The 23650-nt window shown below is 40.7% G+C and overlaps 1 protein-coding gene across 5 annotated transcripts in view; it reads left to right on the top strand.

Annotated features, from left to right (window-relative positions):
• Positions 1–276: 276 nt before the first annotated feature.
• The window catches only part of LOC124132262, a 29079-nt gene continuing 5705 nt past the window's right edge, over positions 277–23650 (top strand). For 4 of the 5 annotated variants that reach the window (XR_007220373.1, XR_007220374.1, XM_046496106.2 and 1 more), the window contains exons 1-10: positions 277–443; positions 1465–1605; positions 3279–3364; positions 4491–4599; positions 7588–7722; positions 11350–11502; positions 14215–14328; positions 16073–16217; positions 20478–20581; positions 23207–23299. Coding sequence is in view for 3 of the 5 variants with exons in the window: in XM_046496106.2 (XP_046352062.2) it covers positions 422–443; positions 1465–1605; positions 3279–3364; positions 4491–4599; positions 7588–7722; positions 11350–11502; positions 14215–14328; positions 16073–16217; positions 20478–20581; positions 23207–23299 (1102 nt within the window). In the remaining 2 variants the exon portion in view is untranslated. The remainder of the gene's footprint in view (positions 444–1464; positions 1606–3278; positions 3365–4490; positions 4600–7587; positions 7723–11349; positions 11503–14214; positions 14329–16072; positions 16218–20477; positions 20582–23206; positions 23300–23650) is intronic. The other variant, XM_048394298.1, reaches the window with a different exon arrangement.

A 23650-nucleotide genomic window follows, 5' to 3' on the forward strand; every position in this document is an offset into this window, starting at 1 on the left:
CGACCAGTTTTATAGGACTTGCATTTTTTTCATGAGCGATCTGGATAAAAAGAAGAAATTGTATTCCGCTTTAGTTCCGCAGTACCACTTTTATATGCTGCTATATTTAGCTGCAAATGTCGGACATCGAGTCAGTAGCATTGCCATTGGCGCACTTTTCAGAACGGAGTAAACATACAAAACACAAGAAGTGCAGATGATTTTGCTCTTATTAAATGTGTGTCAATTAAACACATAGTTGCATGCCAGAGATATAATTCTCCACGGTGTTTATCCCAGTTCTGGTCGCAAATTGACGACGCGCACAGAGAGGCGGGACCCAGTTTAACAGAACACCGGCTCCACTGGGGGGAATCCCCTGTTAAAAATAACAACGGGATCGAAAGAGCTGCACAACGTTTGTTTTGGGAGAGTTTGGTTTATGGAAAGTCTGGGCTTTAAAGGTGAGAAATATTGATACACTGAGCTGTCTAACAGTTGCATAATGGCTTCTGTAAAATGTTTCAGCTTTATTGTCACGATCCATGACACATTTACTTTTCTCCAACATCTAGATTTAGATCAGTAAATAAAATTTTTACCTCTGTACAAATAGGGGTACATATTCATTTACTGACCAATAACGAGTTCCTCTGCCACGGGCTGTGGTTTGGAAGTATCTCACTGTCACAGGAAATCACTGACTGACTTGACCATTTAATTATTACAGTCGTGATTTTTGGTCTTATACAGTGATATTTGTTGAACTTACATAATGAGTCATTTTAAAACAAGTGAAACATAGTTGTATTTCAATGTAGAAATAAACAGATTTATCTCTTTGCAAAGATATTTCCTTCAATTTCAACCAATAGTATCAACATGATTAGACCGCATAGGTTAACAGAGCTAGTGAAATAACAGTATATAAATTAGGGCTGGGACGAGTCCAAATTTCCCCCCTATAACCCGACCCTACCTGGGTACCCACTGTAGGTCTCAGGAGATTTCTCAAAATGTCCTATTGGGAACATTTTTAGCATAGCCCTTGCAAAACGCATTTAGATACATGTATTAAACAATCTGGTCATTCATACACTGAAGTTGAATTAAGTTATATGTTTATTCAACCATATGAAAAATCAGAAGAAATGGGTGCTTAGTCAGAAAGAAATGCGAACATTGTAGTGTAACCATAGAGCTCTAGATAGTTTTTGTCATTAAACAATATATCACGCGACTAACCATGGGTCCGGGTAGTCCTGTGGGTACCCGGGTCCTACTCAGTACCCACCCGACCCGGGTACCCGAGTTACCCGTCCCAGCCCTAATATAAATGAAATCTTTAGTCTTTAAATCAGGATATATATGGTACAAATATATATGAGAAACAACTTGTGCTCTAATCCCACATGCAAATTTAACTATTAGGCATTGAATATATCCACACATCTGCAATAGAATTTCAAAATGATGTTCGTACAGGTTGGCAAAGAATGAACATGATGAAGTTGAAAAGATTGGTCTGTCAGTGTCCATGCTCTGACAAATACAGTGATGTGATCTCGGAGAGGCCCAGACTGGGTTGGATGTCATCATTTGTGTTGATGAGAGCTCGCACAGCAGGTAATGAAAACTTTAAAACTTTACTGTGTCTTTACTGGTCTATACAAGATGTTACACTTGCTAAAATATTACTTACTATTCGTTTAATGACCCCCCAGTGTTTTGTCAATCCAATGTTGCAAAATGTGTTGTCAGCAGCCTTTCAATTTTTACAAATAACATGACGAAAAGTAGCTGCTATGAACATATGTGACTGCTAGCTTTTCCTTTTGAATGCTCTGCTCTGAAATATTTATAGTCAAGAAGTTTCCACACGATTTGATGTAAATATGAGTTACACAATACATTTTGTATCATGACCTATGTATCGCGACCTTCCTGTATTGTTCCACCCCTAGTAATCATGGTAATTAGTGCTACTGTGGTGTGGATAACACTGGTTATGGATTACCAGCATCTATTATAGCACTCTTACAATCTCCGTTGTCGATCCCACCATCAACCGCTGGTGTGATTGATCAAGTATTGCTGAGTCACCATGCTCATCCGATATTGTATTATAGCTGTAATATTTCTGTCCGGGATGTTAACAATTCTGCATTGATTGAGGTAAGTATGACCTTTGAGTGACTTGCCTTGAAGGTCAAGGTAAGTTGAATCACCTGTGAAGAACCGGGGTAGAATAGGTCTTTAGCAACCCATGCTTGCCGTAAAAGGCGACTATGCTTGTCACAAGAGGCGACTAACGGGATTGGGTGGTCAGGCTCGCTGACATGGTTGATGCATGTCATCAATCTCAATTGCTCGTGATATCAATCACTGGATTGCCTGGTCCAGACTTGATTATTTATACCGACTGCCGTCATATAGCTGGAATATTGCTGAATCACCTTTGTGTACTGAACTAACCCTGTGGTGGTGTGTGATGTGTATGACAAAACACTTCCTGTCAGGTTTTCATGAGATTTAAAACCCTTGGATTCAGGTTTTAAATCTCATAAAAAATCAAGAGGAAGTGTTTTATCAAACTTATGAACTGACAAGAAATCTGAAACAATATTTATCAACAATTTTATGTTTTAAACTTTTAATCATACTTTTCATGGACCTTACTAAAAGGGCATAAAATATCTGTGGCTGGTGTGCATGTACTTTAAAGAGCTAATCTTAAAAGCATTATGATTTATCAGTACCTCTGTAGCCAAGTGTTACACTCACTTTAGGCTACAGAGATGAAGTTTGTAAGTTCCATCCACTGAACTGTTTCTCACCTGACTCTACTTCATTCTGCACATTTCCATGTCTACGCTGTGTTCAAATGCAAAATAAATGTCATGGGGGGTGCATTCACACGTTACGATATTACAGGACGTTGTAAATATGTAATCCAAGGATATTATATAAAATCCCTTGGATATTGTATAATATCCTGTTTATGAAATTTAATTTAATTTAATTGGAGATCAATAGGATGACATCACTTGAGATTTATAAATGTTTGTCATAGCTATAGTGACCATATAACTTGATACTATCAAGCATGTGTTTGGCTGAAATTGAGGTCAAGGTATTAAACTGGATTAGGATACATGTTTTTGTCCTTGTGAAAGCTATAACTTTCTATTTTCATGTTTATTTTCCATTATTTTCCTTTGGTAAGCCTATATGGATTTATTAATAGACACTATAATGGTCACATGTCAGTACTGTTTCATGTTTTCCTACTGTTTCAGATGCTCGTCACTTTTCATGCCACATGTTAAGTAAACTGAAGCTGTGCCAGTTGCATGAAACATTGACAGTATTGTTTGCTTTTGTGGTAAGAAAAATAGTGAATGCATTAAGGAGTGGCCATTTATTATGGGGTTGGGTGGGGTGAGGTTTAGGACGGGTCCTGAAAAAATGACTGTGAAAGAGGGTGGCCAGCAAAATTTATCAAAACTATATGACACAGTTCCATTTTTTCACATAATTTATTTTATAAATTTGAAGATTATTTAGGGACTGGGCATCTATATTAGGGTGTGGGTGTGGGGGTTTATGAACAATTGTTACATCTATGGGTAGGGGTGTTGAGGGCGCATGAAAAAATGTGTGTTTGTCAACCAAATATGATACACTCCCCCCCCCCCCCCAGCAGAAGTTGTGACCAGGATGTTTACATGGTTGAAGAGATCTGAGAATTGCATTCTGATTGTGTCATTGTCCCTAACATCTACCCGAGGCAAGGGAGTTAACTGACCATAAAATTCAAGTTTCCACCCTTTCCAAACTTGACTGCAATTATCGAGTTATGTTTTGTCTGGACTGACTAATCTATGCATAGTCAGTTCAAAATTGCGTAATAAAGTCCACATCCAGATTTGGAAAGCATGTGTACTGCCAACTCAGCGTCAACAGATATTTTCTAAATCTTTTCATGTTTATAATAAAGATGCTCTCATGATTTGATGCACTTTGTGACGTAAGAGACCTGTTTTATCACAATATAGATTTTGACTATTGATCAGATTGTCTTCACTGGCGCCACGATTTTGTTTGAAGCAAATGCAAGTGATGTGAGAGATGGAATCTGATTGGTCAACAGGAAGGAAATAGAAGGGACATAACTCGTAATAGCCACTGTTGGTGCTATGATCGAGCCCAAAAATTCCAGTCCAGTTTGTTATGGGTGGACACTGGATTTTTACAGTCAATTAACTCCCTTGCCTCGGGGAGATGCAGCTTGCAATCAGTTCCTATGATAAGAGTATGGTTCTCTTTGTGAATGTTGGGTGAGCCTAACTACTCGGTTGTTATTTCAACAACATAATATAATGACACACGACTGACATCACTTCTGAAGGAATGCCTTTATTACATTACTGGAAGTTTGTTTCACTCACTCCAACAATGTTCTGATTCCATGTATTATATGTAAATATTCAAATGTGTTGTTTATGTAGATTCTACTGTGTGCATGTGGAACTGTAGCCGAGTCAACATCTACCGATACAATCCAGTACAGCATAGATGGATCATGGATTACATGCAAAAGTGTCACATGCCCTCGTGGTAGGTCATGCTCTACCTTACTAAGATATGAGACTTTGTTTGTTTGTTTGTTTAGTGCTGCACTCAGCAATAATCCAACTATATCATGGCGGCCTGTAAGTAATTGAGTCTGGACCAAACAATCCAGTGATTCATATTGTGAAAAATGATACACATGACGTCAGGGTGCGATGACACACTGTCACCGAGTCTGACCAACCAGTCCATTTTGTCGCTTCCTATGATAAGCACAGCTTGCTGGGGAAGTACTCTAACCTGGAGTCCCCACAGGGAGACAAGCCTTTAGTTGAGTGGTTCTGGGCCGGGAGAGCGAAACCTAGCCATAATGAACTCTAAAATCTCTTCGCTGTCGTGAAGCTACAGTAAGACTGGTTGCGCTACAGTAAACACGGGATATTGCTGTACTGGGACTCTCAAATTACAAGAAAAACACAGAAATGCGTATACCGTAATTACAGTAGTAATTTATTAGATGCTGAAGTATAGTATAGTTGCACAAAAGTACTTTACATTTAACAAATTTAATAACTCTAATACTTTAATATTTCATAGATGTACATTATAATTTCTACAAAAACAACAATAACTTACATCTTAACATATAATGGTAAATACATAAATACATTCTATAATAAATTTGTGGTTGCAGTGGCATACACATTGTGTTCAGGTCATTCACTCCAAGTGGATCAGGTCACCAACGTGATCTGTGTACTCAACGTTGCCGATGACGTTGTTGACGAGATTTTCTTTCAGAGCCTGAACAAGTGCTGACCACCTCGCATGGTATCAACCATGGTCACTCGAACTTGTGCGTTAGCTATTTTGGACATAGATAACTTACTTACTTACTTACTAAATTTGGAGATTTAACGTGCGCTTTCCGACTGATGCGTATTTCGCACACAGGCCCGGCCAGGCCATTTGATGTGTTTCCAAAAGGGGCTTAAGTAGTGTGTGCAACCCAAGAGGGCCCTATATGGGTTGCTTATATAGAACTTGGGAATTTTGAGATTTGGAATAGATGCCGATGGAGTTGGGGAGGAGAATTAAGCTTATTTCTGGGATTTTGAGGGATAGTTTAGCTGCTTTTAATTACCGTATATTCCTACGTGGGAGGGTATCCACAAGAATGTTATTTGTTTGCCTGCCTTAGTTAGGTCGTTGGAGCTTTTAAGTATTTGATTTATTAATTTAGGTCGGTTTTGGGTATTTTTGTTTTGGAGGGCTTGCAGTCCACTTAGGGAGTTGGTAAGTATTAAGATTTTTTGTGGTTTTTTGGATTCTTGATTATGGAGGGATGATGCCATGCCCATTAGTTCTGCCGTAAATATATGGATTGGTTGTTTGGTTTTAGTTGGTTGTGTGGTATGGACTCCGAAACCTGTGTGTTTGGAGGTCGGATCTGAAGAACCGTCTGTATATGTGACATCACATAGATAAATAAGTGACACTCTTTATATAAACCCTCAAATACATACCGTATGTATTCTTAAGAAACGACTCTCCTCTAAACCCATCGGTATCATAACCCATATCAACTAAGAAACTAATTGTTTGTTCAATTAAGATACTGATCATCTCTTCTCCTGTGTTTAAACATCCAACTGTATCATTTTTTTACGAAACGAATCTCTAGTAAATCTCCTCTCCTCTCCTCTGTTTGAACAGCACGGCGCTAATCTAAACTACGGTAATCCGGTGTTTTTATAGCAATTACTCATTTTTCGCTTTCGTAGGACAAATACCCCAACTTGGGTTTTCGCTTTACTGATACTAGGGAAAAATGGATTTTCGCTAACCCGGCACGGCACCGGTTGAGTTGGACATGATAGAGACTTTAGCTAATCCCTCAATCTTTGAAACTTTTATCTTCCTATTAGTTTGGAACACAATCTAAGCTAAGATAAATAATCACTCTCAACATCATGCTCTGCAGTACAAGTCAGGGCCTCTCTGAGTGAGTTAGTATGGTTTTACGATGCTTTTAGCAATATTCCAGCAATATCACAGTGGGGACACCAGAAATGGGCTTCACACATTGTACCCATGTCGGGAATCAAAACGAGTCTTTGGCCCGACCGCCCCTGGGCGTCTCTGAGATGAACATCATGAGAAAAGAATTTCTTGCATAATCGTTTGACAAAGAGTAATTTCAGACATCGGGCATCCATGTCACTGGACATCCTTCCGCCTATAATGACTGGTCATTATTTATGTCCATCATCATGTTGCCGCCATGCTTATTCACCTGACTCGTTTTAACAAGATTTGGTCGTGGATTCCCCTTCATGTAAAACAATTCAAGTTCTTTAGTCATCCAAATCATCATAATCAGTCATAAATGAGTTTAGAAGATTAGGTTACCATTGTACAAAACAACCTTAGTGCTACCTATGACTGTCTGTGTTAAGGTATGGAATTTACAATCACTGGCGTGGTTAAATCATTTTGTCCAACGCACCCGGGCCTTGGTCTGGTTACTGGAGGATCTGTTGATGATTGTATGATTTATGGGGATATAGATAGTTCTTCATGTAGCACAAGACAGTCCCTGCTGTATTCTCATTGACAAATCAGAATGAAGTATTTTCTAGTGTGTGAGTTGGGTTTAACGCTGCTTTTAACAGTATTTCAGTTATATCACGGCGTGTCAGATAAATGTGGGAGGAAAGCCCGAAGTGATGTTTACCACTTCGGTGAAACCCACGAGCACTGGTATGGTGCTGACAAACCGAGAAACATATTTGGGGCGAACCGGTATTCGAACCCACAATCATAGGTTTCTGGCATGCCCAAGGTACGCAACTCTGCACAGGGAATCGCAGCGCCTTAGTCGACTTGGCCACCAGTGTCCACATATTTTCTTAAGTCAATGTAGAAAAACTGTTGAAAGACTGGGTAAATATATATATATTTGGATTTCTTATCTCATGTGAAACTAGATCTGTAGTTTTGAAGTGACAAAATACATTTTTGCTACTACAGGGTACGAAACAGTTGCCTGCACGAAGAATGGAGGGAAAGACACGTGTCACTTGTGTTCCTGGGACAAGTACCAGCCAGTGGACAATGTCACATCTCAGATGAGATTGAAATGTTTCCCAATAGTTTGTGCTCCAGGTAAATGGCTATTTTGTTTTGTTTGATTGACATGCCTGATCTGAATGTTCATGTGAGCTTAGGGATCGGTCATGTGTTATGGGGTGTGTGGGAATTCTGACACCGTCATTTTATGTAAGATTTTTTCCTAGCCCCTCCAAATACATATAACATTTTATCATGACCATCCTCCGCCCGCCTATGTCACATGCAGTATTCCGCACTTGTCTTAGTCCTGCACGTGTTGCTGTGTCCCTACTGTGGACAGTGGAACCAAACAAGGCAACTTAGATATGTTAGAATGAAAGGGACCATTTCTTATAAATAAATCACAAACATTATGGAGAATATAGAACAAAATTAAAGCTTGAAACAAGAACTATAAATGTTCAAATACAAAACAATTTCAGAAAATTAATTAACTTTGATGCAATTTGAAATCCTGTTAGCTTTTAACTCTTACATATTTATTAAGGAGTAAATTTATTTGTGCTAAGCATTTTTTTTCTCTCTTTTGGAATTAAAAATGTGTCGTCTGCTAGAGGCGGCTGCTGGTCATCAATCATCAGCTGTCACATGGTCCAGCAATAGCCCCAGATCAGAGCCTGTAAATGCCGTGCACTTTGGGACCTCAAACAAATTCTGACCACTGGAGGATACAGTAACTATTATCAACTGATTTAATAAAAAATACCATTTTAGGTGAAACTCCCTTGTGTTCTAACACTGCACATAATTTAGATTGACTTTCGAAATCAAAGGTCTTTGAAAAATCAACAAATATGTATACAGTTCACACTCCTTTGTACCCAAACGGTGACCAACAACTGTCTGCAGGATGAGCACATTATCCCCAGTAGAACAACCCTGGTGGAAGCCAAACTGCAATTCTGAAGTTTTATCATACACATCACACCAAAACTGTAAGAGATTGTTCAAAACTTAAAATATGACGTTTACTGAAAATACATCTATTATGAGATGTACAAATAAGATTGTAGTACTATCAATCATATGGCCCAGGGTCATGAGAAAACACTATCATTTAGCAGGCCATTTATGAAGGCTGTAAGAAAAGGCTAAATGAAGTCACTGGAATGTTTAATAAAATTCAGCTTTTATCCTATCATACCCTGCTGATTTTTAGGATTGAAGACAACCAAGAGCAGCTTTAACTTCATTTTCAGTATTTGGAGAATCCCAAATATCTGCTGTAAATACGTCACTATCTGGAATGGTATTTAATGGGATATCAGTGTTATCAATAGTATAAATATATTGTCAGTTGTACCTGTATGCAAGACAAGTCAAGACAAATGTATTCGGTATAAGGCCTTTGGCCCAAAATACAGACAGATTTTATATCTATGCGTACGCATTTACAAATATGTATCATATTTTCAGATTTTTTCTTCTTTGTTTAAATTTCTAGCATTGATAATTTTATAGACATAACACAGAAATAAACCAGTGTTATAGATGGTTTCCTGGTCTTCATTTTGAAAAAGACCCACTATAGTGTGCATGGTATACGGTTCATGAATAAATTTACCAACATATTTTTTTTCTAATTTCTTTATAAATACTGCAAACAAATAACACATGGAATTCATCTTCAATATCGGAATGGTCCCTTGATTTGCAAAGGCTAGGCTATGTGTGTATAACATTTATTTTTAAGTTTCATACAATCTTCAGCTACAAATAACATGTGTAAACATTTCTATAGCATCATTATGATCAGTATTGTCTACACAATCCCCCATCATACAGGTCATGTGGGAAGAGGTCTTCAGCAACCCATGCTTGTCGTAAGAGGCGACTTAACATGATCGAGTGGTCAGGCTCGCTGACTTGGTTAATGCATGCCGTTGGATCCTAATTGTGTGGATTGATGCTCATGATTTCAATAACTGGATTGTCTCGTCCAGACTCGATTATTTACAAATTTAAGTGCCATCATCATGATCATATAGCTGGAATATTGCAGATTGTGATGTTTAACAAGAAACAAACAAACAAATGAACAAACAAAACGCTTTATCCAACACAAAGTACAAGTTGTCAGCTGATGCACATAAATCACGATCCTGCACATGTGATTGGTGCGTGTCCCGTGCATGAAATGAGCAAGTTAGTGGTAGATGATCCGAATCTGACCAGGATATGATACATAGTCAATTACACATTGTAAACATCATTAAGGTAAATACAACACAGCCAATAACATTTCTTCCAAGTAGGCTAAGAAAGTGTTCTCTCCACTGCCTACATCAGACCCACAGTGACTGTTCAAAATAAACAGATTCAGAACACCACTCAAGTCATCTTCCCAAGACAAGGACGTTAACTGACTATAAAAATCCAATTCCCACCCTTGCCGAACTTGACTGCTATTCTGGAGTTACATTTTGGCTGGACTAACAAGTCTATGCATAGTCCAATCAAAATCGTGTAATGAACCACATGGATTTCAACATGCAGGTTTCGGTCAACTGCAGGATTTGCCAGGCATGTGTACTGCTAACTGGGCATCGACAGATATTTTGCAAATCTTTTCATGTTTTTTATCAAGGTGCTCAAGTGATTTGATGTACTTCGTGGAGTAAAACCTGTTTTATTACAATGTAGATCTTGATTATCAATCAGATCTTTTTTGATTAGGCGCCGCCATTTTGTTTGAAGCAAATGCAAGTGATATGAGTGAGGAAATCTGATTGGTCAATGTTTTTTTTCTAAAATTGAAATGTTGTGTCTCAGAAACTGCTTGACCAAATATGGTGTTCACATTAAACAGGCACATTACAAAGCTGATTGACAGCCAAACACTCCTTCCTGAGTGTGTAGAGATTTCATTGCAGATGACCTTGAACATCCAGAATGTTGAGCCCACCTTAATTGTCCCTGGTGCACTATGTTTCCTTCACATTATCACTTTTCTACATCAAATATTAAGTGTAGTTCAGCTTTTCACGACAAAACCAAAATGTGATAATAAGGCGTTTTATTTGTGCGTTTGCAAACATTTTGGCCAAATATGGTCTTTATATAGGTGGTCAAAATGAAATAATTTCATTTTCCAGATTAGTACAGCCACTAATGAATGAAAAATGAATTTTGATTGTGAAATGACACCAAAAGTTATTGGATTATTTGTTTTGCTGGAATACAGATGTTTGTACATATTATTCACCATCTCCTACAGCGGTGATATTATCTTGTATTGTTTTCATTTCGCCTAATTGTAAAACAAAGTTGCCCAGAATATTTTTTGTCAAGTCAAAACTTGTCATTGGCCCAATGTAACATACATTGTCGGGCCGACATCTGCCCGATGTGGGCGTGCTAGTTGGGTTGATGGTGCTTCTTTATCATAATGCTATTAAACTGTTGTTTTGAAACACTTTCACATTATCATACTTGTAAGACATACATTTGCTGCAAAACCAGACAAAAGCGTAATTGTTGTGGCATATATGAAAAACACCCATGTTTTCAGGCATTTAATCAAATTGTCCAAGGGAGGCTACTCCAACTTCACAAGCATGACAACAATTGTTCACCATGTATATGGTTAAGGCTGAATGTTATTTGCTTTAACACCTGACAGTAAGCACTCTGTAGTGAAGAATACGTCCCTTCTTGCAGACAATCAGAGGCCGGTACAGCGAGGAGAGCCTGGTCCAGGGAACCCACCGGTCTGTGTGTGTGACACCACAAGACACAATTACCAACACAGTGACATACCAGAGGACTGCAGGCGCCGGATCTGTGGCAGGTCAGAGACTCTACTCCTGAATGGTATGTGGAATGGACACTGCTGCTGTTAGGTGGATTGGTTTCCCAAACTGGACATTTTTGGTGCCAAATATATGGGGAATTTAGGACTGGTTATTTCTTTATAAAGGGTTGTGTTTTTTAAGAGAAACACCACAGGTTATGAAGGATGGTTGTGTAACGAATGTACAAGATTTTCAATATTGGATCAAGAAAAAATATACATTTACTGCTAAATATATTAAATATTTTGATGTGGCCAATATCTTAAGACCGAATTACTTGCTGTCAAAGAACTTCAATACAGCTATTCTGCTTCTTCTTTTGAAGCTGCAGTTTCGTTATTCTAATAATAACATGAATAACACAAATACGACAGACTTGGTTTCACTTCTGAACATAACATAACTAGAACACACATCAACCATATCATATCTATAACAGTTAGTCCTTCATAGTGCACTATTATACATATCTATAACAGTTAGTCCTTCATAGTGCACTATTATACATATCTATAACAGTTAGTCCTTCATAGTGCACTATTATACATATCTGTAACAGGTAGTCCTTCATAGTGCACTATTATACATATCTATAACAGTTAGTCCTTCATAGTGCACTATTATATATATCTATAACAGGTAGTCCTTCATAGTGCACTATTATATATATCTATAACAGGTAGTCCTTCATAGTGCACTACTATACATATCTATAACAGTTAGTCCTTCATAGTGCACTATTATACATATCTATAACAGTTAGTCCTTCATAGTGCACTATTATACATATCTATAACAGTTAGTCCTTCATAGTGCACTATTATACATATCTATAACAGTTAGTCCTTCATAGTGCACTATTATACATATCTATAACAGTTAGTCCTTCATAGTGCACTATTATACATATCTATAACAGTTAATCTTTCATAGTGCACTGTTATACATATCTATAACAGTTAGTCCTTTATAGTGCACTATTATACATATCTATAACAGTTAATCTTTCATAGTGCACTGTTATACATATCTATAACAGGTAGACCTTCATAGTGCACTATTATACGTGCGAATGAAAGGTTCATGAGGGGGATTCTTTTCCTCTGTATTGTACTTCACAATGATGTATAAAGCTGATGAGTTCTATATGACGATTAGAGTTGTTATTGATTTAAACGTTAAGGCTATGCCCCCCAAAATAGTGGATTTTTGTCGGATAGAGAAATTGCAGACCTGTTAACTCCCACCACCCCCAAACTTAAGAAATTTAGACTTTTATCGGACATAGAACTTTTTTGAGCTCCTCTTGTTTTATACATGTTGATGTAGCAGGGCGTGGAGTTATCCCTCAGATGACATACTTACCATGTCAGCTTGCTGACGGGGTCAACCTCTTTGGTCATGTGGACAAGGCGTCCGACCTCTGATCAGAAGGTCCGTGGTTCGAATCCCATCATGGGACTCGGAAATTTTATGGCCGCTACATTGGCGCCTAATGTGGGGCTGAGTTAAATAAGTCTCAGTACCCTACTATGTGGCCTTGGACATGCCTTCTGTTGACGGGAAGGTATGTAGCAGGGCATGGAGTCATCCCACAGATGACATCCTTACATTGTCAGCTTGGCACTATTGTTGTACATGTGACATCTGTATGAAATTGTAAAGCTGCCTCCGTCCGTATACATATGTACTTAAAATTCATTGAAGTTTCCAGCTACATGTTTATTGTTAAATTTGCTAAGGGACTGGTAAGAGAGTATATTTGGGGTCGGGCTGGCGGGAGGGATTGGTCCTAGGACTGTATCATATTTTTCATGACCCCAATACATTTGACCTTTTTTCATGACCCCCAGTCCCTTATAAAGAATATCTGGGACCAGCTGGCATCACAATGGAATATCTTAAGGCTTCTAAGAGCTGTATTACCCATTTCCTGACAATCATTCACAATCATTCACAACTGTTGACTGGCGTCAACAACCTTACGTCACAATAAGATTCGAATGACGTCATTACTGTCGTCCGGATAACAGAAACAATACACTGGTACACGAGAAGTGATATTTGCGCTAGTACACATATGATTTTTTATCAAACATTATAGGTACTTAGATCAGTCTTTTTTACACCAAGAATATGATATAATGTAGATGCTTGTAGTTGAATATTGCTGAGTGTGGCATTAAACAACAAACAAACAAACAAACAAACAAACAAACATCACTCCAAGAATAGTGTTGACAAAAGCCCAATTTTGCCTTACATCTCATGCAAATAAAGGCTGCTGTGACTAGTCACAGATATAATAAAATGGAACAAAGTATTACTTGTACTGACCTTTTAAAGTTTTTGGGATGCTATTTGTAGTTACACCTATTTTATGTTATGGATCAGACATTTGGGAAACTATAATGGTAAAATCATAGAAAATGTTCAAATTATAACTTGTAAATACCTTAACACTACCATATACCTGTAATATCTTGGACAATAAACTTGCAAGAGTTGTGCCCCCCTGCCTGACACACGAGGTGGCGCCGCTTGTGTCGTAACATCAGTCGCTAATAATCATCAGAGCTAAATCTGGTTTGAGAGTACTATATATATACTGTATTATGCAAGGAAACTGTTGAATGATTGTAATCTGGGCCTGATGCCCTCTACTGAATACATTGTCTGTCATACTTTCAGGTATGAATAGATTTTTTAAAATGTCTGCTGTCTGCTTTAGGAACATGTAATTGTATGAAGGGCCGTGTCAGAAACAAAGATGGACATTGTGTATGGAACCGGCCTCAGCCAAGTCTCTCTTCTGAATCTATTAGGCAATTGGATGCTACTCTAGGTGAGTGTTATGTATAAAAATGCCTATTTATCCATACTCTGTATCACTTAAGCTGAAATAAGCATAAATTTATAAATATCATGGCTTAAATTGATAATATATCACCCATTCATTGATTGAGTTTATGCCTTGTACTGGTGTGTCAATTGTACCTGAGGAGTACTACCTATCAAAGGCATTGCTTGTTGACACAGAAGTAGTAGTATTAAAGTCACTTACAACAAAAACTATCACATATACAGTTCTGTCAAAAGTGTACTTGCATCCGTTTGATATCATTGTTTGGTTGCTAACTTTGTCATGCTTTTGTTCCTGCCACCTTTCACAAATACATTTTCCTGATCATTTTCTGCTTATCAAAGTTTTACTGTATAGGCTCTCTGACTGTGTTCTTTTCTTCCATTCTGAGAAGTAATGTTATCTAAAATCATCACTTGATTATCACAAACTGCATGTGTCTCTATCTTTCTCAGGCACCAGTGCCGCACCATGTCAAGCAGGGGGCACGAGGGGCGTCTAAGGCGCCGCAATTCGCTGTGCAGAGTTGCGTCCCTTTGGCACGCCAGAAACCTATGATTGTGGGTTTGAATCCTGGTTCGCCCTGATTATGTTTCTAGGTTCGACAGCACCATACCAGTGCTCGTGGGTTTCACCGAAGTGGTGAACGTCTGAGACCAGCATCACTTCGGGCTTTCCTCCCACATTAAGCTGACACTCCATGATATAACTAGAATACTGTTAAAAGCGGCGTTACACCCTACTCACTCACTCACTCACTCACTCACTCACACACTCATGATAACAAATTTCGATCAGAAACACATGTCACTTTATGGGCACAACTGAATCAAGTGTGTTTGCAAGTTAATCTACAAGGTTATCTCTCTTAGTCCACAAATTCCAGTGGTAGGATGTCTTTACATCAGTTTAGTGAGCATGGTTGCCGCTGTTAGCAATATTCCAGCTCTATCAGCAGTATTCCAGCAATAGCACAGCAATATTCCAGTAGTATTCCAACCATACCCCAGCAATATTCCAGCAATATCCCAGCAATATTCTAGCAATATTCCAGCAATATCACAGCAATATTCCAGCAATATCACAGCAGTATTACAGCCATACCACAGCAATATTCCAGTTATGTTCCAGCAATATTCCGGCAATATTCCAGCAATATCACAGCAGTATTCCAGCCATACCACAGCAATATTCCAGCAATATTCCAGTAATGTTCCAGCAATATTCCAGCAATATCACAGCACTATCACAGCAGTATTCCAGCCATACCACAGCAATATTCCAGCAATATTCCAGCAATATTCCGGCAATATTCCAGCAATGTCACAGCAGTATTCCAGCCATACCACAGCAATATTCCATCAATATCACAGCAATATTCCAGCATTATTCCATCAATATCACAGCAATATAACAGCAATATTCCAGCAATATTCCAGCAATATCACAGCAATATTCCAGCAATATCACATCAGTATTCCAGAAATATCCCAGCAGGGAACACCAGGGTCCCATGTGGGGTCTTCAAGTTCAGTGGTGGGGTAACGCAATGTCAAACACATTTGTTAAACCAGAGATACTTGTGGTCTTTTGTTAAGCAAGTGACAAATTGATTTTTTTTATATGTGATGTTTAGTTTTATAAGGAGGGTAGTTTTGCAGAACGGATTTTTGTGAAATATGTAAGGGTGAAGCAGATAATGTTAAATGCATATGGCCGACTGCAGGGTACGTACAACCAGGACCTCATACCACTTCTACCTCAGATGTTCTGGCCAGAACTACGGCCAGACATAACACAACCGATCATGGTGCTGTAACAGTATCAACAGGATCGATATCAACAGATACTTCCACTGTGCCAAGACTTGAGTAAGTGCAAACATGTTTCAAATGTAAGCCAAGATGTGTATTTTGTTGATGACTCACTTCATCCAGTTCAGCTTGGCAGTTCATTTTTCTTGTTCTGACCTGGTTAGATTAATCTTCTATTCATGGATCAGTAAAGGACAAAATATGGTGTATTTGTGAACCAGGCAAATTGGTTAAGTTCAAGTTGGTCAGAGGTCATTTAACAAATATCGAAAACTAGCCGGAATGGTTTTCATTTGTTAACTTAAATTGGGCAAAGTTTGATCAATTGTGATGCTATTTGATTGTAATGTAGTCTTCGTTAAGCAGTCAGATTGATGAAAGCCAAATATCTAATGACAATGGTGATAATAATGTCTCAATTATTGTTGGTTGATAACTTCAACTGATACCAATGGCTGTTGACTAAAGTAGTGGTTATTCATGTCAGGGTAACATCCTCTAATCCGGATAACATCACCCACCTTACCCAATAACATACCTCCTTCCCAGACCACATCCTGACAACACCTGCCCCCTTCCCAGAACACATACTGACCTGACAACACCCTCTTCCTTCCCAAACCACATCCTGACAACACCCTCCTCCTCCCCAGACCACATCCTGACCTGACAACACCCTCCTCCTTCCCAGACCACATCCTGTCAACACCCTCCTCCTTCCCAGACCACAACAGGACCTGACAACACCCTCCTCCTCCCCAGACCACATCCTGACTTGACAACACTCTCCTCCTTCCCAGACCACATCCTGACAACACCCTCCTCCTTCCCAGACCACAACAGGACCTGACAACACCCTCCTCCTTCCCAGACCACAACAGGACCTGACAACACCCTCCTCCTTCCCAGATCACAACAGGACCTGACAACACCCTCCTCTTTCCCAGACCACATCCTGACAACACCCTCCTCCTCCCCAGACCACATCCTGAATTGACAACACCCTCCTCCTTCCCAGACCACATCCTGACAACACCCTCCTCCTCCCCAGACCACATCCTGACTTGACAACACTCTCCTCCTTCCCAGAGCACATCCTGACAACACCCTCCTCCTTCCCAGACCACAACAGGACCTGACAACATCCTCCTCCTTCCCAGACCACAACAGGACCTGACAACACCCTCCTCCTTCCCAGATCACAACAGGACCTGACAACACCCTCCTCCTTCCAAGACCACATCCTGACAACACCCTCCTCCTCCCCAGACCACATCCTAAATTGACAACACCCTCCTCCTTCCCAGACCACATCCTGACAACACCCTCCTCCTTCCCAGACCACATCCTGACAACACCTGCCCCCTTCCCAGAACACATCCTGACCTGACAACACCCTCCTCCTCCCCAGAACACATCCTGACTTGACAACACCCTCCTCCTTCCCAGACCACATCCTGACAACACCCTCCTCCTTCCCAGACCACATCCTGACAACACCCTCCTCCTCCCCAGAACACATCCTGACTTGACAACACCCTCCTCCTTCCCAGACCACATCCTGACAACACCCTCCTCCTTCCCAGACCAAATCCTGACAACACCCTCCTCCTTCCCAGACCACAACAGGACTTGACAACACCCTCCTCCTTCCCAGACCACATCCTGACTTGACAACACCCTCCTCCTTCCCAGACCACATCCTGACAACACCCTCCTCCTTCCCAGACCACATCCTGACAACACCCGCCCCCTTACCAGAACACATCCTGACCTGACAACACCCTCCTCCTCCTCAGACCACATCCTGACTTGACAACACCCTCCTCCTTCCCAGACCACATCCTGACAACACCCTCCTCCTTCCCAGACCACATCCTGACAACATCCTCCTCCTTCCCAGACCACATCCTGACAACACCCTCCTCCTTCCCAGACCACAACAGGACCTGACAACACCCTCCTCCTTCCCAGACCACATCCTGACAACAATCTCCTCCTCCCAAGACCACATCCTGACTTGACAACACCCTCCTCCTTCCCAGACCACATCCTGACAACACCCTCCTCCTCCCCAGACCACATCCTGACTTGACAACACTCTCCTCCTTCCCAGACCAAATCCTTACAACACCCTCCTCCTTCCCAGACCACAACAGGACCTGACAACACCCTCCTCCTTCCCAGACCACATCCTGACAACACACTCCTTCCCAGACCACATCCTGACAACACCCTCCTCCTTCCAAGACCACATCCTGACAACACCCTCCTCCTTCCCAGACCACAACAGGACCTGACAACACCCTCCTCCTTCCCAGACCACATCCTGACTTGACAACACCCTCCTCCTTCCCAGACCACATCCTGACAACACCCTCCTCCTTCCCAGACCACAACAGGACCTGACATCACCCTCCTCCTCCCCAGACCACATCCTGACTTGACAACACCCTCCTCCTTCCCAGACCACATCCTGACAACACCCTCCTCCTTCCCAGACCAAAACAGGACTTGACAACACCCTCCTCCTTCCCAGACGACATCCTGACAACACCCTCCTCCTCCCCAGGCCACATCCTGACTTAACAACACTCTCCTCCTTCCCAGACCACATCCTGACAACACCCTCCTCCTTCCCAGACCACAACAGGACCTGACAACATCCTCCTCCTTCCCAGACCACAACAGGACCTGACAACACCCTCCTCCTTCCCAGATCACAACAGGACCTGACAACACCCTCCTCCTTCCCAGACCACATCCTGACAACACCCTCCTCCTCCCCAGACCACATCCTGACTTGCCAAACACCCTCCTCCTTCACAAACCACATCCTAACAACACCCTCCTCCTTCCCAGACCACATCCTGACCTGACAACACCCTCCTTCATCCCAGACCACAAAAGAACCTGACAACACCCTCATCCTTCCCAGACCACAACAGGACCTGACAACACCCTCCTCCTTCCCAGACCACATCCTGACCTGACAACACCCTCCTTCATCCCAGACCACAAAAGAACCTGACAACACCCTCCTCCTTCCCAGACCACAACAGGACCTGACAACACCCTCCTTCCCAGACCACATCCTGACTTGACAACACCCTCCTCCTTCCCAGACCACATCCTGACAACACCCTCCTTCATCCCAGACCACATCCTGACAACACCCTCCTCCTTCCCAGACCACATCCTGACAACACCCTCCTCCTTCCCAGACCACAACAGGACCTGACAACACCTACCTCCTTCCCAGACCACAACAGCACCTGACAACACCCTCCTTCCCAGACCACAAAAGCACCTGACAACACCTTCCTTCATTCCAGACCAAAACAGGACCTGACAACACCCTCCTCCTTCCCAGACCACATCCTGACAACACCCTCCTCCTTCCCAGGTCACAACAGGACCTGACAACACCTACCTCCTTCCCAGACCACAACAGGACCTGACAACACCCTCCTTCAACCCAGACCACAAAAGAACCTGACAACACCCTCCTCCTTCCAAGACCACATCCTGACCTGACAACACCCTCCTCCTTCCCAGACCACATCCTGAAAACACCCTCCTCCTTCCCAGACCACATCCTGACCTGACAACACCCTACTTCATCTCAGACCACAAAAGAACCTGACAACACCCTCCTCCTTCCCAGACCACATCCTGACCTGACAACACCCTCCTCCTTCCCAGACCACATCCTGAAAACACCCTCCTCCTTCCCAGACCACATCCTGACTTGACAACACCCTCCTCCTTCCCAGACCACAAAAGAACTTGACAACACTCTCCTTCATCCCAGACCACAACAGGACCTGACAACACCCTCCTTCCCAGACCACATCCTGACTTGACAACACCCTCCTCCTTCCCAGACCATATCCTGACAACACCCTCCTCCTTCCCAGACCACATCCTGACAACACCCTCCTCCTTCCCAGACCACAACAGGACCTGACAACACCCTCCTTCCCAGACCACAACAGGACCTGACAACACCCTCCTTCCCAGACCACAAAAGCACCTGACAACACCCTCCTTCCCAGACCAGAACCTGGACTTTTATGAAACTCATGTTAGTATGCATGTATTACCCTTACTCTTGCTTGGGAAATACAAGAATTCTGACACTCATTTCGTAAAATCAGTATGACACACATGCTTGTATTATAATCTCTATTTGTTAAAACCTATTGAACATGCTTTGTCATAGATAAGCTGATCATGCCGTGTCCATGCTTCTGTTTCTGCATGTGATGTAATTTTGTTTGATTTGTCTTTTTCTGATTTTGTCTCTATTTTCAGCCAAGAACATGGAGTAGGAAAAACCTGGACACCTGGCATTGTTGCTGCAGTTGTTGCTGTTTTGGTTGTTTTAGCCATATCCTGGGTTGTGTACAAAGTTGTTGGTAGGTTAAACTTCACATGTAGATCATTATTCTCTCAATTTCTTTTGTTGTTGTTTCAGTGCAATATTTATTGTTATATCTTTATAAGATAGATTGATCCAGTTCTGGCATGTTTTGGGGTGTTTCCACTCTGTTCAGGACAGAAGCTCATATCTTTTGGTGGTGGGGTAGGCCTCAGGGTGTGCCTTAGCCTCTTAAAACTAGGGGTCATTATGCCTCCCCAGCTGTTCTACAGGGAGTCATAGATCTTTGCAAGGGGGTCATTTTTTCAAAATATTAATTGATGTCAGATTTCATAATAAATTTCACTTGTGAAGATCTGGGTAGCGAATAGATCTTCAGCAACCCATAAAGCTTGTTGGAAGAGGCGATGAACGGGATCGGGTGATCAGGCTAGCTGACTTGGTTGATGCATGTCATCATATCCCAAATGCATAGATCGATGCTCATGATGTAAATCACTGGATTGTCTGGTCCACACTCGATTATTTACAGACCACTGTCATGTAGCTGTGATATTGCTGAGTGCAGCGTTAAACAACTAAAAAAACCCAACAAAATGTAATATATTTAATTTGGTCCTTATTAATAGTATCTTGTTCCTCTCTAACCCTTCTTATAGATCATGTTTTAGGTACTATCTATGCAGTTATTAATCTACTTAAATCATATAGTTCATTTATTTGAAGATAAGAGATTGATACTGACTAAGAAAACATCTGCTATCAGGGATGAAAATGAACAAAAAAACAAATTAAACAAACCCACAGCACTTGTGCATTTTTTATCTGCAAGCCCTGCAAAAGGTTACCAGTCCTTATGAAATAAGAAGACATTTGACAAGTATCACTAAATATCAACAGAGTGTGGCCTTTATTCTTATTTCTTGCTTCCGTTCCAATCGTCAAAGATAGTGTGAACTCGGAAATATGAATGTTATGCATTTCACTTAAATGTTGAACGCAGCAATTTTACAGTGGCAATCGAGAGGATGATTGCTAATTCATAGAATGTGGTAAAACACTTAGAGGCTCTACCATCAAGAGACTTTTGTTAAACCAGGCCTCATCATTGCAGCCTTTCGACCCGTGAAGATATGGGTTACATGTACAATAGGTCTTCAGAACATGCTTGCTGTAAAAAGCGACTATACTTGTCGTAAGAGGCGACTAACGGGATTGGGTGGTCAGGCTTGCTTGACTTGGTTGATGCATGTCATTGAATCTCAATTGCGTGGATCAATGCTCATGATATCAATCACTGGATTGTCAGGTCCAGACTCGATTATTTACAGACCGCCGTCATATAGCTGGAATATTGCTGAGTGCGGCGTTAAACAAGAAACAAACAAACAATGCATCCTTTCCCCAAGAACCACCTGTTCCAGTAGAAAAGAGACAGTCATGTGATAGTTTTGTAAATGCTTTTGGACGTAAGCTACTGGAACTGTTTCACTCATCATTGATATATCTTCAGCTGACTAACTGCACAAAATTTAACATTTGAAGCCTCAGGCTGTGCATTCAGTTCCCAATTCAATTTAGCGTGGTTAAGTCTACAGGTAACTTAGCTCTACATGGAAAACACAGTATGTTTATCTCCTAATTATAGTTGCCAGACTCTGTACTGTACACAATAAGTTATGTGTCGTTATTTCTTTAACCACAGAACATAATCCAGAACAATAACATCTTTGTTTGACTTCAACATCAACATATTTCATTTTGAAAGTCAAGTAGTAGATTCTGAGTGGTCAGCCTGTTGTCTCACTTTGAAGAATTAATATTCCTCGTTTATTGCAATCTGTGACACTTTGGTTGAAAATCAGAACTAGATTTTGTCAATGTAATTATGTCATAGAAACCTTATGATATTAATTATCATTAAACGTGAAGAAATTCCTGTGTTTTTGATCTTAGCATTATGCTGCATATCTTTGGATTTAAAAGTTTGTCACATATATTTTCTTGATTTCAAACATGTGCCAACAAGCATCGATTGGTCTGAGTATTTCATCAAACTGGAAGTGATATCCTTATTGTGAAATTGTGTAATGTACCATATTTTCTTGAGTATAGTGTGCACCCTAGTATAATGCGCAGTATTTTGGAATTCATATTTATGTGGAGAGAGAAATGTGATTTTCAGTTTTTAAGTTTTTTCTCAGACCAATAGTAACACTATTAGACCAGAAATTTCGGTCCTTCGTTAAGTAAGCTGGAGTCAAGGTTAAGGGCTGGAGGGGCATGCACATAACCAAACTATAGGTAATAGCCTCACACAGGAAATGCATGCGGGTAAGTAATTGGGGTATTCTTCTGGAAATGGTAATGAAAATGTTGAGCAAAGCCAATGCTGCCTTCTCAACGCTGTGGTAATGTTGCTAGACATATAATGGGATGTATCTCCCGTAGCGTTTTAAGAGGTCAGAGACGTAAGGGGGCGTAACTCCCAAAATACAATTCGCTGATGAATAGAAACTTTCTCTTTACCGGAATGGATAGTTGTGGCAAAGGAGAGAGCCCGAGTAAGAGGTTTACAAATATCCTACTACATTGGTTGGCACAGAGATACCATTTATAAATACTCAATATTGCTTTGTAAAACAGTGTTTTATTGTATCAGTGCTTCTAGAAAAGAAGAAACGGGATAGAAGAGTGAAGGTGGATAAGAACGGTGGGGAAGAGGGACTTTTGACGGCAGATGAATCAAGTGCAGGTGAGGATGCGTGTGGACCATGATAAGTAATTAGGTTGGATACTATGATGTCAACAGTCTTGTTGGGAGTAGTAAGACATGAAGGGAAATAGATAAAAAAGTTAGAGCGAGGCAGATAGGCCCAAGGTTTTACAATTTTATCTATCCCCCAAGGCCAAATTTGAGGTCGTGAACTGATGTATAAGCCGACATCTTCATAAATTGATATTCTTATGTATAACATTTGATAGTCACGATATGGATGAATACTGCCGATGTGACTTTAAGTTTTAACTCACTCACTCACTCTTTAAGTGATACATCCATTAATCAAATATTAATTTAATATTCATACCCATATTTAGAATGAGT

This window comes from Haliotis rufescens, unplaced genomic scaffold (assembly GCF_023055435.1).
Source record: "Haliotis rufescens isolate VD_foot unplaced genomic scaffold, xgHalRufe1.0.p SCAF_13, whole genome shotgun sequence".
Lineage (NCBI taxonomy): Eukaryota > Metazoa > Mollusca > Gastropoda > Lepetellida > Haliotidae > Haliotis > Haliotis rufescens.